The sequence below is a fragment of the Anser cygnoides genome, chromosome 3 (assembly GCF_040182565.1).
Source record: "Anser cygnoides isolate HZ-2024a breed goose chromosome 3, Taihu_goose_T2T_genome, whole genome shotgun sequence".
In the NCBI taxonomy this organism is placed as follows: domain Eukaryota; kingdom Metazoa; phylum Chordata; class Aves; order Anseriformes; family Anatidae; genus Anser; species Anser cygnoides.
The window spans coordinates 117,035,076-117,052,256 of NC_089875.1; the positions used below are offsets into that span (position 1 = coordinate 117,035,076).

Consider the following 17,181-nt stretch of genomic DNA (forward strand, 5'->3'; position numbering starts at 1 on the left):
AAATTATATATGATCATTCTTCAGGGCATCCTGGTTTAGCAGAGATCATGACGTCTAAGTAATATGAGCTCTCACTACAGCCTGTGGCTATGAAATCTTTGCCGAAAAGTGGTGTGAAGTGGTTGGGATTATTAATGAGATTCACACAGTAGGAGGATACTGGATGTGAGAGTTAATGAGAACCCAATGCATGCCAAAGATAAGCCCAAACTAGTGTTTCTCTCAGGAGGGTTTACAGCTAGGGTTGTGCAACAATTTCAGACTTCCAAGTGATGCCATCACTTGGCTATTTGTTGTGGAGAGGTGGTAAGAAGACACTGATAACAGAGTCTGTAGCCTTTAAGTGCCTAAATGATTTTATTTTATTTTTTTTTCCCTCAAAGGGGAAATGTCATGAAAAAAATAGGATTTGTAATTTCTTAATTTAGTGTTTGAATTCTTGCATGTAAATGAGTAGACACGATGATACATATGTTTGTTTGTTTCTAAGATTGTGATACCCTCTGCTGGCAAATATGTGAACATATAAAGCAGGAAGCTTTACAATCAAGGATGAAACATCCCCTTGACAAACTAGGTTTCCTTCTGCCAAGATAGTTTCCTCCTACAAATGTGACATTGTCAGAAGAGAAGTGCTTCATAATAACCTATGGATTTTGACAAAATTTTCAGGGAAAAAATTGTATTTTTCTGGATGAATTTAATTTACTTAGAGGTAAAATGTTTTAAAATCACATAGAATAATACTACTTCCCCCACACCCTTCCTTCCCTCCTTCCTTCCTTCCCTCCTTCCTTCCTTCCTTCCTTCCTTCCTTCCTTCCTTCCTTCCTTCCTTCCTTCCTTCCTTCCTTCCTTCCTTCCTTCCTTCCTTCCTTCCTTCCTTCCTTCTTTCTTTTTCTTTTTCTTCCTTTCTTCCTTTCTTCCTTTTTTTTTTTTTCTTCTGTATTCTTGCAGTACTTCATTAGCCACATGCCATTATGTTTCATGTCTGGCACAGGAACAGGTGATAACCTTCTTGTGTAAGGCTGCATGGCAATATGTTATTGATCATGATTCATTCACTTACCAAAGGTATTTGGCAGCTAGGCTGCCCTGATTTAATAGCTCCCTGAATCTCTGATGCTTTTTTTCCATCTTTGTTTTGCTAACTTTTCTGTCTTATAATATAAAAATGTTGAAAGGGCTGGCTAGGGCTGTAAGCCCAGAAGCAAACATGCTCATGCCATATCAAAGTCCCACCACTTTTAAGCTTCTTGAAAGGGAAGGAATTGATTCCAGATTCTCAGGATGTGGCAAGCTGTGTTTAAAGAAAGTGTGTGCATTTATTATTTCAAGTCACTTCAATTACAACGGGCTTGATTCCTTCCACCCCCCATGTCACTCGATAATTTTATAACAGGCCTCTCTGAAGGAGTGATCATGTCATCGCAGGAATAGGTCGACATCTGGCTTGGATAGCACAACTGGGTTATTCGGTCCTCCAGCCCTTGCCACTGGACTTGGCCACTCAAAATTATGAGAAGTGCTCATTCACTTCATGGCTCATTCTCCTTCACGGAATAAAGCAGTGGCAGTATTCTTCAAAATTATCTCTTCCTCAGGTTCACGTTGCTCAAGTTTGCATGACAAATCTGAGACTTTTGGGCTGCTTTGCAGCTGCGTAATATCTAGGAGGCCTTGTCTGAGCACAAGGAGAAATACCGAGGTCCTGGGAGTTTGCTCTGGTTCCTTTTGTTGATGCTGAGCAAATCACTCAAGCTCTGTACAGTAACCAGGGTAGTAACAACTTATCTATTCATCCGAGGAGGATGCAATTTAATTAATTGGAATGCTGTGTATGTATTCAGTATCCTGCTTATTATTTTTCTTGCAAGCCTGTATACTGCAAACCAAGGGGACAGCCTGTAGTAACCACCCATTAACCATTCCGCCTCAAATTCTAAGTTCTTTGGCTCATAGAATGAGCCCTTTGATTTCATTTATGAGCTTAAAAAGTTGTTCTTGAATTGAGTTCTTAGGGGGCACCAGCTCCAGTGTGGGTGGGCGCATTCATTAGTGGTACGGAAGGATATTTCACTGTACAGCTCTTCAGAAGGCGCTGAGCTGGGAGACCACCAGCATGATTTCGTGCACAGGAATTTCCAGCCGTCTGACCAGAGGACTCCACGTGTCTGGTTTGGATTTACATCAAGAGGCCAAAAATAAAAGAGCATTTAAATCATTAACTTACATGTGATTAAATGCTGTTCACCTCTTTCAGTAGCTACATCACACTCTGTGGTTAAGCGCGTGAGGTGGGAAATGTCTCTCTTCATGTGCTGAGTGTGTGTGCATACAGTAGGTATGCAAACATGGACACGGCTGGGATTGAGGCTGGCCTACATCAGTTTTAAGCTGCTGTGACTCTATGGAGTTACTTCTGCTGAGAAGAGTCAGACCCACAGTATAGGTAGGTGCACAGGCTGGACAGTGTGCTCTGATCCTTTCTAGAAGCCATCACATACCTCCTTAAACCAGCAGAATATTAATTCAGTCCAAAAACCCACCTTGAATATTTACTGCAGCGATGGATCCATGGTGCAGACCCTTTGCGGTGAGCTCCTTGATGCTGTGGGCCAGCCTGTGTTATCCCAACAAACGGGATCTGGTCTGCTCTCCATCACCATACAGGCATAGGGGAGCACAGCATCTTTCCCCAAAGCATCTTCTTGCCTGTTGGGGAAGGGCAGCAGGTCGCCTTGCTTCCTTCCAGCCTGGATTTTCATGTCCAAAGAGGTCAGGCTGTAGCCGTGACACAGCTTGTCCCGAGCCTTTGATCCTTCTGTCCTCTGCTGTGCCTAAAAGCTTCAGCCTCTGCTCGGCAAAGTTCCTGGCAAAGCTCCTGTTGATTTTAATGGAGCAAGGTAAAAAAGCTGTTTGAATGCCCTTAGATGGATCAGGAGTTTCCTTCAGCAGGAATCTTGGAGCAGGCCCTAATTCAGGACCGATGTTAGTGCTTTACAACTTTTGCATAGATTTTCAAGGTGCCACATAAATATATAGGTATATATATGTGTCTGTGTATCAACTTGCCATTAAAATTTTTCCTTCTTCCTCTTTAGCTGCAGAATTTCACTTTTCCACCACAAACTCCCACACCTGTCCGAGACCCAGCATGAGCCATAATTTGTCCTACACTGTGACGATATTAAGTTTTCTGTCATGCAACCAGGATGGACTAGAAATAGCTTTTAAAATCATTTTAGGGAGAAGGAGTTGCTTTGTGATGGGCTTTCTAGCTATGGAATGGCTCAGGATGACAGATCTTTAACTGTGGCATTTTGACGGACAAAAAAGCTATTTTAGAACGTTTTAAACAAGTTTTTATGGCTCCCTCTGAGCTGAGTACTGTTGGGTTCGCGGTAACTAAAGTGCCTGGCAGCTTTACAAAACCAGTCCTAGTATAAAAAAAATACCCAGTCTTTAAAACATATGTAAAATAGCTTTTCTGCAACATTTGTGGCACATAAAGTACCGAATACATGTTGGTGAGTGTGATATAAAGATTTTATTGCCGTTCATTTGGGATGACCCGTATAACTCACTCATGATATGTTAATAAAACTGTTCTCCACTCTGTCTTTTATAAAAACACACATATAAAGATCGGTAAAATAGTGGTGATAGCTCTGTGCGAACTTGTTAAGAAGTGCAGCAAGTTGCACTCAGCGTCCATCCTAAATTGCTTTATCTCCATTCTGCCCAGTAATCAAAGACCAATTCTAAAATGCTCAGAAACAGCATTTTACAGAAGTTGTTTGCTGGAGAAATCACTTTTTGAAAACTTCCCTCAAAATTGTGCTGGCTGGTGGCCCAAAGCCATCAATATTCTGTCTGGTACCAGTGACAGGTTTAAGGACCGATATCTTTTGACCTGCCAAAACTAAGAACTGAAATTTTATGCCATTGGAAGGAAGAGGTTTTCAGTTTTTCAAAGTGATAACAAACCGTCGTCTTAACCTCAGAAGTATGTACCTTACTAGGGAAAGTTTCTGAACTTTCCTATAATTTAGTTTTTTTTTTCTTCCTCTAAGACCTTTCAACTTAATTTTGCTAATTAAGGCATGAAGATTTCCTGATGGAAATGCGAAAAATAATATTTGAAGCCAGTAGAAGACTAAAACTCTCTGTAAGTCCAGATGTGGTCAGACTGCAGGACCTCCAAGGCAGGGACATGGTAATGCTGATTAGCACGCTTAGCTGCGGGCTCTCTGGGAACAGTAAACATTTACCATTAATGTACTCGCAGACATCATTTTCTGACACATCTGTGCACGCATGTCGGTGTAGCTCTGAGAGCACAGCATGCCATATGGAGGGAGAGAGAAAAAAAATAGAAAGAAAGAATATATATATTTATATACATATGTGACAGAGAACATGAAAAACCCTAAAAACTAGGTGACAACATGTGCTGAAGTCCACAAAGTTAATGGTGCGCTCAAATGACGGCATGTTCCCGAGCATTTGCTGAATCAGGGCCTATATGCACAGGCCGGGCCTGGACTGAAATCCTTGCAATGGGAACAGTAGTTGGCAGATGCTCTTCTTTAAGAGGGAATTATTTCCCCTGTGTGTTTGAATATTCCTCCAAGTGCTGCTGGCTGCACTGGGATTCTTTGTTCTGTTTCCCAGCCGAGCTCCCTTGCTTGCACACAGGAGCGGTAGCACAGCTGGAAATGGATTAGAGCAATCTGGCGGCAGCAGTCCTGGGAGGAATTAAGTGCCTCGCTGCTGGAATGGGAGGCCTAAATTACATTATTATTTAGGATTCGGTTTTAACTTCATTGCTCTGCTGTTTCGCACGGGTGGGTAACTCCACCAGTTGCAATATACTTGGTGCATCATAAGCATGCGTCAAGATTTCAGTGAAGTTATGGCATTACTCAGTAAAATATCCAAATCTTACGTGAGCAAATGTCTAGAATTAAGCACCCAACTGGTCCTACGATCCCAAGAGGGTACACAGGCTTATATTTAGCAATGGTAGTGTGAGCTATCACATGACAGAGAGCCCAGCGACTGGCTCCCGATTTTGCTGAAGTCAGTTTGCAAAACTGTTAGTGACTTCAAAGGGAGAAGGATTGGCCCAGAATCTGTTTTTCCCAAAACATATTTTTTGTTTTATGCATGCAAATGTTCTTCATAAAATAAGTGGGAAGAGAAGAATGAGACAACTGAAAATCAGAGTTGCTAATTTTCTTTATTAAAGGAGATCTTAAATAGTTGACATTTAGCTTGAAAACAGTGCTGGGAAAAAAAAAAAAAGGTGACTAAATGAGAATTGGAGACACAGTTCTTCTCTAATATCCAGATTTTTTTTCTGATTACAAAAATAAATAAATAAAAAATTCAAAGAGTTTGAGGCTGGAGGGACCTTTGTTTTTTTTTATTAATGTCTCTTGCAAAGCACAACCCAGTCAGTTTTGCTCATTAGCAAATATGTTAGTATTTCAGTCCTTTACAGTATAAGTTGCTTTGCATTCGAGCAGAGAACAGGAGAAACGTAAGTGTCTTTGATGCACAATGCCCCTCCCAGGGAGGAATTTATTGAATGAGAGCTGCTCAGGTGATGGCAATAGCTGGTCCATATTTTGCACTGCAGAAGGTGAATCCCTGGTGACTCAGACAGTCAAAGCTGAAAAAAAAATATTCTGAACCTTAACCTGGAGTCAGGATGACCCTAAAAGTGTGAGGAAGGCATCTATGCAGCAATACTTTATCCCTGAGTTCAAGGCATTGGTCTGCCTAATCCAAAGTCCATCTGCTCCCCTGATACCATGATCAGGTCTTGAGAGATGAGATTTAATTACAGTTACTGCCTTACTATTGAGTAGCAAATTCTCTGAGTACAAGCAACCCAGCTCTGTCCTTGTTCCAGGACATCGGAGATGACACTAGGGATGTAAAAGCACCTAGGCTGTGACCTGCCCATGCAGCGCTATCCCCCTCCATCCCATTTTCTCCCATTTTTGCCAGAACTGGATTAAAACTACCTTTTCTCAGTCCCTTTATAAGCACCCCAAGAAGTTAAGTCTGCCTCTGCTCCCTCCTTGCTTGTTCCTTAAGCAATGCAGTGCTTTGGCAATGTGGAAACTGAAATTTGTCCAGCTTCCAGCCATTAGACCTCCCCATGCCTTTGTCAGCAGAGCTCTGCTCACATTGCTCACTCACACCTCACAGATATTTTGCCCGTGGGTGAGTGGCTGCACACATTTAGCCTCCTGGCCTTCTCTCTGATAAGCCGAACAAATAAACTCTTCAAACCTGGCATTTTGAGGCTTGTTTTCCAGTCCTTGAGCACTATATTTTTGTTTTCCTTTGACCTTTCTCTGGAATTTCCAAAACCTTTTTTTAATCGGGGTCTCCAGAACTGGGAAAAATGTTCTTAATACTTGTCACAACAGGGCTGTTGCAACAGAGGGAGTATGACCTCCCTACTACTGCTTGGAAATTTTTTTAGGCATCCCAACGTAATTTAATCTTTTTGCTACTGCTCCTTTCAGAACACTGAAGTTGAGGCACAATCACAATGATCCCTAAGTCATTTAGTGGGGCTTGAAACAAAAATATCAAAAGCAGAGAAATAGTGGAATAAAATAAAGATGAGTCATTTGTAATTCTCATCGTCTCTTTTTTTTTTTTTTTTTTATATCTTAGTAATGATTTTTTTGAGCACAAAGGACACATGAGAGGGAAACAGCAATGCCTAGCCAGCAGAACCTGAGGATACCAGAAACATTAAAATAAAATTAGTTGAGGCTGAGATCTGCTAAGTGAACAGCGGGATTTGGGGACCCAATAAGCTTTAAAATTTCATTCTCAGATTCTGCTGGCTAGGCATTGCTGCTTCCCTCTCACGTGTCCTCACCGCTGTTTAAGTGAAATAGCTTAGTTGGAATTGTTGGAGTACAACTGGGATTATCCCACTGTAAACAAAAGGAGACTTTATTCCACTATACCTCCAGGATTTAAATAAAAATCTTAAAGTTGGAAGCACCAACAGCCTGTAGAACAATTTTCTTTGCTTAAACATTAGAACACAAGGGGTCCCCACAGCACTGTCACTAAAGCCCAGTTGCACGCTCTACGAGAAGCGAACTTTTCCCTTATTTTAATGCAGAAACATGTAGCTAATTTTTCTTTGTCAGTCCCCAAATCATCTTGTTTGCTCTGTGCTAGTAAACCAAAACTTCACACTCTGAGTAAACACACAGTATCTTAAAAATCAAGATACCAGAGTGATTATCTCATACTATAACTATATGGCTTGATAATGTGTAGGGATTTTTTTCTTCTTCTTTTTTTACTTTTTTTTCAGGGTTCTGATGCAAATCAGCTGCTGCTTGTCTGCACTTGGTTTAGGGACACCTGCACAAGACTAGCATTGCAGAGGTCAGGATTAGGCCCTTGGGGACATGATCTAGAAGAGATGCTTGTCACTTACGTGCTGCTATAGGGTTACGATGATTTGTGAAATGCAAGTTAGGTGCTGCCCTTCCTGGGGCACTTGTAGGCCAGTAGTTTTACATTCAGTTGCTTCCTGCCCTCAGGGTCGCTTGGACTCCTAGGAGACTTGTAAATGAACCTTGCTTTTGGTGTCACCCTAACACCTGGGTTTTCTTCTTAAAAAATAACATTTGAAGGTGCTCCAGTTGTGTTCTTCTTGATAGCATTACGAACATTATATTTATTTCTTGACTACACATTAAAACTAAGAAAAGGGAAGGAATAAACCTGAGATTTAACCTAAAACTAGAACCAAGTCAAAACAAACTTTCTAGAAACTTGAGAATTACATGTTTAGTTTTCTTTCTGAAGACGTTATCAATACACCTGTTTCACCAGGTTTAATCTGGGAGTAGGATGGATGCTATCACAAAAATAGGATGATGTCTCTTACTTTTGTTGTAGTTACAGTTTATTTCTCTCTAACCTGAAACAAATATTCATGGCTGGTGCGTTACTGCTTTTACCAATGTAAAGTTTGTGGCTGAAGAGTTCTGTCATCCTTATTTTGTACATGGGAAGTAGATAGAGAATTTAAATCATTTATGTAAGGTCATGTAGAATAGCTGGGAAGAAAAGACTTGAACTCACATCTCCCAAATCCAGGTTACCTCCTAGCCCGTGGATCATCTTGCTCTGGCTGAGGGAAATTTACCTGGGGAGTTGAGGTTTCTGCTCAAGTATATAGCAACACGCTTTTTGTGGATTTTGACAGGTCTGTCAAAATATCCCAAACCTTTGGGATGAAGCTCTGATTGAGCAGTCCACATCCTGAAGGTTTGTAGATGGGGTAGGGAGGGAAGGGAAGGGAAATTCCTTTAGTGTTGCCTTTTAACATTATCTACATATCTGCCTTGGACAGCTAGGTTAGATTAGATACCTAACATTTAGATAGCTAAAGGTAGACAAGGTGAGTCGCACCCATAAGTACCTCAATAGATTTTCAGTGTCTGGTTTCCTAAGGTTGCTTTGGTTATCTAATGGCTGAATTTCAGCTCCATGTTCCCCTGAGATCTGGCTGCAGTGCTCTTGGGGTTTAGCAACTCCATTTCTCTCAGTGGACCTAGACAGAATGTATAGACCAATATACATGGAAAATATGTGCCTATTTATGCTCAGTTCTCCTCTGTGTACACAACAAGGTCTTCATTGATTCATTAAGCAAGTGGAAACAGACAGGAGGATTGCTACTTTTCAGCGTGGGCATTTACCTTTATTGTGGGAACATGCTCAAGTCTCTGTTCTAGTGAATATTGAATTATTTATCTAGAGTGGAACATCTTTAATAGCAGAGGTGACTCACCCCAGAAACTACCTTTGGCCCAGAGTTAGGCATCTAAATGGCTTGGATACATGGGAGCCACACCTCCATCCTTCTCCTTTTGGTGACTAACCACTCATTTGCCTCTCAATATAGATCCTCCTTAGAGCTGGGGATTTTACAGGGCAGAAATATGCCTGGAAATTGGATGTTGCAATGCTCAAATTGGTGATGTACTTGCCCTTTGGGGTGTGAACCCTAAATATCTAAGTAACTTTAAAAGAATGGTGGGTATTATCCTAACATCACTTAGGTGAACAGTGAAATTATAGTCAAAGGGTGGGATTCATCTTGCCCAACTTCACCTTCCCGAAAGTTAGGTGTCTAGTCTGAGCTAGTCCTTTAGGTTTCATCTACGATTCATGCAGCAAGAAGGGCATGAGTGGAGTGAGTCACCAGCTTGCATCAGGTGTTGGGCAGCTGGAGGCAATTGCCCTCCAGAGATGCTTAGGACCTCTGGGCAGAGAGGGAGCCTATAAAACCAGCTGAGATGAGACACCTGTCTTTTAAATGGCTAAACAGAGGAAATCAAGGCAGCACTCAAATCTCCAGGGTTGTATTGAAATCACGGGGAGAAATATAAACTGTTCGTTATGCAGTACGGTGGCAGTAATACATATTGCAGTCGCAGCTCCTCCATGTGAGAAGGATTAATCTATCCAGATTAAAGTTACAATACTCTGTTGAGCCTGCCTGAAAAAATGAGCAGGATGTAGAAAAAAGGGAGTGAAAATATGAGTCCTTGGTCTTTAATCAGACTGTCAGACTAGTAGAATGATATTATTTTCTTACCTTAAATTGTTGTTTCTTAGCTGGTTTTCCTCTCCTACCAGAAAACAGTATTGGGTCTCATATAATATCAAACTCTGTGAATCTGGAAGTGATCAGGAAAGGTGGTTTGTTTTTTTAAAGGAGAAATAAATCTCAGATTGTTTGTGTGAGACTGTGAATATTTATGTACTGTTCCCTCTCTTCCCTCATTGCATATTTCACCAAGTTCATTTGCGTGTGTTACAGGATAAATCTTACTGGAGGGCAGTGGAAGAAAGCAGTAAAAAGAAAAAGCATCAATCAGTTGTCCAGGGTAGCAGCAGGAATCGTTGTTCATTTTTGTACATGGATCATTGTTTGTTGAACTTGCCTGGGCTTGACAATTAAGAAACTTGCAGCTCTGCTGAGGTCAGTCTCAAGTGATTTCAGATGATAGCTACAAATGCCATCATATTGCTGGACCTCAATGACTTTGAAGTCGTCGTGTCACTGTGCTTTCAGTGGTATTCCCTTATGAAGAGGGCCACATATATTTTACTTTGGCTTGGACAAAATATTTAGTGATAAAATGTTTATTTAACAAAAAAATACCGCAGGAGGTGTGGGTATTCTAAATTATGGTCAAATGTGATTGAATGTGGTGAATAATGACTTTTGAAAAAAAAAAAAAGTATTTTCTCCTAATCTTTTTTGAAACAAAGGTTTCTTCCTTTTCTTCCTCTTTTTTTTTTTTTTTTTTAATTTGGAAATAAAAATTGAAAATTTTTAATTCAAAGATTATCAACGTTTGGAAAGTCATGCGAAAATGATTGAACATCTAGGCATGACTTAAAAAGACAGCCTAAAACACAATTTTATTTTTGTTTTTATGTTTGGAAAATTTATGTTGTTTTTCTTTAAGATTGTTTTAAAAATGTAAGCAGTCTTGCTCTGTTTTAATGTAGATCAAATAGCTTTTATGTTCAATTTGACCAAAGAATCAATTGTTCTTATTGCTTTTATTGTGCTGTCCATGCTTTGCTGTAATAACTAGCAAGTGAAATCCTCATCCTGCAAATTGTTCCACTCAGACACGTAAAACAGGAGTCATCTCACCCAATTTTAGCTATTTTATATTTAGGTGGCCAGTCTGCCTGTTCTCAAAAGAGAGAGCAAGGCTCCTCTGGTGGTAATTCAGCTTTTCCTAGGCTACTATTTTAAGATGGAATGATTTGCCTTCCAGTGGCTCCTTCAGGCCACAGAGATTGGTGTTTATGTGCTTTGTCTGCTTTGCTATTTCTCCTCGTCCAAGCATTAAACAAGGAAGGAAATATTTGAGTTCAAGGAAGGGGAAGAAGAGTCCTTGTCTGACCTCTGCAAATGCAGTGGGTGTGGATGGTCTGAATCAGTTTTACTTTTTCCAAACCATTTTTCTTTTACTACTTTCTAGTTACTTTCCATTTTGCTTCAGCCTTATTTGACCCATAGAAAATAGAGATGGAAACAACCTACGACGCTGGAAGTTTTATGGCCACTATTATTCAGGAGGTCAGATTAAATGATTGTAATAGTCCTTTTTTGGCTTTAAAAGCTGCTGGAGAAATCCTAACCCCACTGAAGTCAACAGCAAAACTTTCACAGGCTTCAGTATGGCCAAAATTTCACCTAAAGTATCTACTAATGAATCTTTGAATCTGGCCCTCCCCCTGACTTGCAGGATTGCTCTGTGCATTTACATTTTCCAATGTTTTGTTCAGTTGTGGTATAAATGTTTCAAGACAGAAGGATTTCTCTTTGTCCCCTGGAAATAGTTGCACAGGCTAATAGTTTAAGGAAGTTTTTGCTTGAAGAGTTGAATAACAGAGCCAAATCTGGTCTTGGTTGAACTGGAGTAAATATGGAATAGCTTGTTGACAATGTGGAGTTACTCCTCTTTTATGTCAGTGTAACTGAGAGCACAATTTTGCCAATTATTAGCTTTTGTTACATTATTTGTATTTCTGTGCATGTCAGGATTTGTTAATCTCATTGTTCAACATCAAGTAACCCTTTGCTGAAAACAGAGCGTCATTGTGAATTAGGTATCATCAGCTAAATTGAACCTCACCCCATGCATTTGACAGATGGTAATACATTCATTAAGTGTTCTGTGGTTGCTTTGAGGTTGGAAAGTGCTATTTCTCTGGCTTCTAACTCAGAATTCATAAGGAAAGACGTATAAAAGCATAGTTTTGAGGAGAGAAGGAAACTCACAGAGCTTGTGAGGTGTTTTTTTTTTTTTTTTTTTTGCTGATAGCGTTGTTCACTATTGCTGGGATGACACAGCAGGACTGTGACTGATGTAAGTTGTCTTTGGCTGCATAAATAGCCCAGAACACAGCAGTGAAGGGTGAGAGAGGGGATTCCACCACGGATTTTGAATATCCACAGGTAAAACTTCTTGGAATTTGAATTTATATTCAATACATCACTGTGGAGGCAACAAATTGCTTGTGTCCTTTTGCTTAGCGATTTCACTGGCCAGAAAGATGGTTTCTGTGAGTTCAGATGTTTGCAGGTGTTGCAATAGTAACCTGATGACAGGGCTCCTCTTGCAGGGCTGGTCACATTTGGGATCTCTAAGATCACAGTGCGAGTCTACAGGGTGGGGAAGCAATTGGAGGTAGAAATTTCAAAAGCAGCAGAGAGCCACATTCTCAGGCATAGTTCCACTTGGTGTTGTAATATTGAATCCTCCACCCTGACATTACCAGCACAATGCAAGGCTGAGATTAGCCGCTTCAGGAAAAGTTCTCCATACAGCTGATTTAGGGTCACTCACATCAAGAACAGCAGGGAAAAGAAGACTCCACTGACTACAGAGGAACCTCAGGGTCTTCAGTTCAAAACAATTCATTTAATTTACACACATTAGGGAAGATTAACCCCAACAATTGACTTGGATGGAGCTTCATCTCTTATCAACCAACCTGTTCAGTTCTTTAATGATGTTACCATGAGGATAAATTGAAAATTAGCTGTCTAACCTCTTCTGAAATTTGTTGTGGGTAATATATTCACAAATGGAAAACTGCACATTCTTTAGTTAGTCACATCTTTTTAAATGTCTTCATTCAGTCTAGTGTTGTGACTGGTATTCACAAGGCCCTGGTGAGTGCCTGCTGCTCTCTGTGCTCTCAAAGAAGACAATATATACTTGTCCAGATTTTCACAAAATATCCATGCTGTGGCAGGTTCAGATTGAAATCTTTCTTCTGCTTGGTTTGCTCTTCAGTGTGAGCCCAGACAGCTCTTCTCTCAGCAAGGGACCCAAAACCTTCAGAGCTGTAGGATTTTTTCGAGGAGGATATTTCTCAGTCTCTGCTCATGTTTTTTTCATCTTTAATGGAGTATTTTAAATATTGACCAGATAAGAGAGCAAATGACAGTTAGTTTTTCAGGATTTTACCTGTTAGCAGCCCTAAATGATGATCCATTGAAATAATTTGTGGAAAGTGCAACAGTTCCACAGGAGAGCCACACAGATTATCCAATACTCCACTGGTGGGATTTAGTCTTGAAGGTCTGGGCTGACCACTTTGAAAAGGCATTTGGACCTCAGTCTTCCACTTTTCAGAGAAATGCTCTCCCTATACCATTGTTAAAAGCTCAACTTTTCACAAACATTATTATTATTATTATTCAATTTATTTGGTAAGAAATAAAAAACAGACCTGCTTTTGGTACCTCTCACTTGTGCAAGTCAGTGGTGAATTCAAACCTATGAACGAGTTCTCTCACCGATACCAATATGAGACACTTCACTCTCTCTCTGAGATGTCAGGCTCATAAGCCTCTTGCTTCAATATTTTCAAGATTCTTTTATACATCCTGCTATTTCAAGTGTGGCTTTCTCTGAGCACCTTCTCAAGGAAACTAAGCCTTTATATCTATTACATAGATAAATCTGAATGTGATGGGGTGCCTCGAAATTAGGATTAGCAATGTGGGTATTTGCATACGGATTTCAAAAAAAGTCTTGAAAAAATTTCAAGAAATTTTTAAAATTCTTTAAAAATTCCACCCTGTGCGCCTAAAGTCCTTTTGAAATTGCAGCTTTAGGTTCATAATTCTCTTAGCTTTTCAAAATTCTGTTAAGAAAGGCAGTTCTCCCTTGTTCGCTGCCTTTCTATTTTGTGGCTGTTCTGGGACCTTTACTGAGATCAGAAGAGTTTTAATTAATTAAACAGGGTCTTAGGCGTCAGAAGTAGTATTTCTTAATTATCAAAATATGAGATGGTCCCACCTAGTAGTGGCTTCAGTGGGAGATCTCAGGATCCTGTGGGTTCCAGCAGAGCCTGTGAATGACGTCTCAGATGTGTTGAACCCTGCACATATGCTTATTTCTGGCCTAAAGCAGTTGTAAGCAAGAGCCAAGTATGAATTCAGATAGATGTTTTTCCCACTGTCACAAATAGGCTCCACTCCAGGCATTGTTTTTGAGACAACCATGACACATTTTGATGTATCAGTAAGAGGGGGAAAAAAAAGCCCTAAAAAGTTCCAGAAAAAGTTACATAAATCCATGTTACCTGTTGCTCCTGTCTTTATAAACACACATAATTGACCCCATGGACTAGCATGGTGCATCTAAAGTAGCATTTCCACTGGAAATATTGCCCAGATCACTCAAAGAACTGATGATCTTACTGGGTAAAGGGGATGCTGGAAAATACTTAGAGTTAAATCAGTTTTCTAAAATCTGAATGAGCAAAATTGAATTCAATTACAGTAATTTGATTCCATTGTCTCTAAATGAATTCATTGTAAGAGGATATAGTCTGGGGCTGACCAAGAGAAAGAGATCTATTCAACAGGTGTTATGGGTCAAACCAAGACGAGATTGCTAAATCTTTCGAGTGCTGCCACATGGGGTAATATTACACGCAAGGCAGTTACTACCCTTCAGCAGAAGTTGTGTGGTGGAGCACAGCTGCAGATGATTAAAGACACCACTGCCAGGATCTGACGGCAGAATGTCAGTGTCAAAATGCAATTTGAATTGATTAAATAAGGGATGGCAACACTTTTGTTTTATGGATGGCAGCACTTCAGTCGCTTTAGATGCTCTGCTTTCAGAAATAAAATTCTTCTCCTCCCTGCTGTGTTTGTCGGGGTGTTTTCAGCTGGATTGCAGTCGTTCCTCTGGTCAATCAATTAAGCCAGGATTTGCCACTGTGTCTAAGAGTCAGCCACAAAAGAGCTGGTGTGGTTCCCTGCTGCTTGGCCAAGAGGCTTCAGTGGGAGCAAGGCATCAGGCAGCTTAATCTGACTTCCACCCCTGGCACAAGGTTTAATGGATGTCAGGGCAGCAGAGAAATCATGTTCTGTGGTGTTCGGCTCCTGCTCTCTCCATGGCCCCATACGTGCCGCCTTTCCCTCCATGCCAAAAACACAGGAGTGGCTGACAGCAGAGCCAGCAGAGCTACCTGTGCCAGCAACCTGCCCTGCACGGGGCAATTTGAACGGCAGCCCTTTGAAGCTCACGTTGTGCTCCATAAATATATTTATCTCCCTAGGCTTTGTAGTGCTACGCCGCATGAGTAACTCGACACATTGAGTAGTCTCCCTGAAGTTTAAATGGCAGTAAGTTACTCAGAGAGACAAGATTTTACAGGATTAGGCCTTAAACACTGACTCCGGGCCAGGTCTGCAGCAGGTATAAATCACGGCAGGTAATTTTCACCAGCTGAAATTCTGGCCTGAAGCCCATGAGTCATGTTGTTATTTTTTCACATTGTAAATTCATGCTGTTTCTTATTTATATTGCTTTAGCAGTTTGGGGCACTTGTCAGGGGCCAGGACCCCATCGTGCTTGTCACCCTTCAAACAGAGATGCAAAAGATCCTTCTTGCCCCAGAGTGTTTGCAGTTTAAATAACATGTAAGCCTGGGTACAGTCAGTGTGTACAGTTCAGTTTTCTATAAGCATATTGTTACTATCAGATTTTTCTACTATCTTTCTAGTAAAGCACACAAACACAAATTCTGTGCCCAAGGTTGATTTTTTCTAGTAAAAATTTTACACTCTGCAGTGCATTATGTCTAAGTGGAATTTAAGTCTTGAATGCCTTAGAGCCAGCAGCAGTGTGTGATAACGTCTTAGTAATTGAAGTCCAAAGTCCTATCTCCATTGTGGCACTCCTTCTGAGACATATCAAAGAGAGAATTTGCACCTAAATGAACCTGAAGTAAGGGGAATCTTAATGATGGTTAACTATCTCATCTGCTCTGTCTAGCTTTGTATTTAGTTTTTGTAATATTGCTTTTGTTTCAGTTATAGTGTATCTTATAGCTCTATAGAGTTCAGGTTAGCATCTTTGGAACTGTTGCTATTGCCTTTAACTGCCCTGAAAGAGTGTTGAGTTGTAAAGCTACAACCTTTTTTTGTGTGTGTGTATTTGTCTTTTTTATTTTCTTGCTGGTGCCATGGCCACTGACAGTGAGTGTTTCTAAATAATTCCCACTCTCCCCTAACCACTTACTCATTACTTTTTGGCATAGCCCTTGAAAAAGGTTTGGTGAAGGCTCTGAAGAAGCTGGATGACTATCTGAGAACCCCACTGCCGGAGGAGATTGATGCAGACAGCACTGAAGAGGAGAAGGTGTCTAAACGCAAGTTTCTGGATGGCGATGACCTGACCCTTGCTGACTGCAACCTTCTGCCCAAACTCCATGTTGTCAAGGTAAAAGGTGCCATGTGATGGACAAAGAAGCCAGGGAAGTTCCCTGGTTCATACATTATGAGGTTTTGTGCTACACGCTATGTAACTCCCAGGTATTTACCCATTCTGTACTCCCTAGCATGGGTGAGCAAGTACACAGGTTGAGAAGCAGAGCTTGAAACACATTTTCCTCAGTATTTCTTGTAGGTTCACTTAAGCCACTTGGTATTTAATACATGGGGAAAATGTCCCATCACTAGTTAGTAGCAAAGACAAAATTAAGATCTGGGTATCCTGTCTCTTTATTCTCACCCTGCTGCTGGTAAAAACCATCTTTCATATTAATTACTTCCCATTATTCTTAAGAGAGATGTCAAAACTTTAGTCAGTTCCCACCCATTTGTAACTTAAGAGACATTCCATCTTTTGGTGGAATATTTGTTCCAGCTGGTGTTTCACACACAGAAGTTAACAAATCAAAGTCAACGCTGAGATCCAGGTTTTATGATGTCCAATGGTCGCTGGTACAGTGCAAATGATGTACATCATCCTGACTTCCAAATGTTACGTTTATTTAATTTATCAGATTACATGTTTATTTAGAATAAAGCAAGTACCTGGCAGACCTTGGCAAGCAAGAAAGCTAGGAATTAAAGCCAAGTCATGCATCTAATTTGGCTTGGTGAGCCAAAATATAAACTGAGCCTGGAAGCTGACTGCACACATGCAAAAAGAAAAGAAAAAGGTCATAAGTCACCAGGTAAGAAATGTGATAATAACCTCACAGGTTTAGCTCTTTTTCTTTTTGGCTTATCTTCATTGGTGACTTTGGAGTCAGACAATGCAAAATTACTGTG

The 17,181-nt window shown here is 40.5% G+C and overlaps 1 protein-coding gene across 3 annotated transcripts in view; it reads left to right on the forward strand.

The window, feature by feature from the left end:
• CLIC5 (chloride intracellular channel 5) overlaps positions 1-17,181 on the forward strand; it is a 75,108-nt gene that overhangs the window by 47,294 nt on the left and 10,633 nt on the right. For all 3 annotated transcript variants that reach the window (XM_066995055.1, XM_013184546.3, XM_013184547.3), the window contains exon 5: positions 16,164-16,345. In XM_066995055.1, the coding sequence (XP_066851156.1) occupies positions 16,164-16,345 (182 nt within the window). The remainder of the gene's footprint in view (positions 1-16,163; positions 16,346-17,181) is intronic.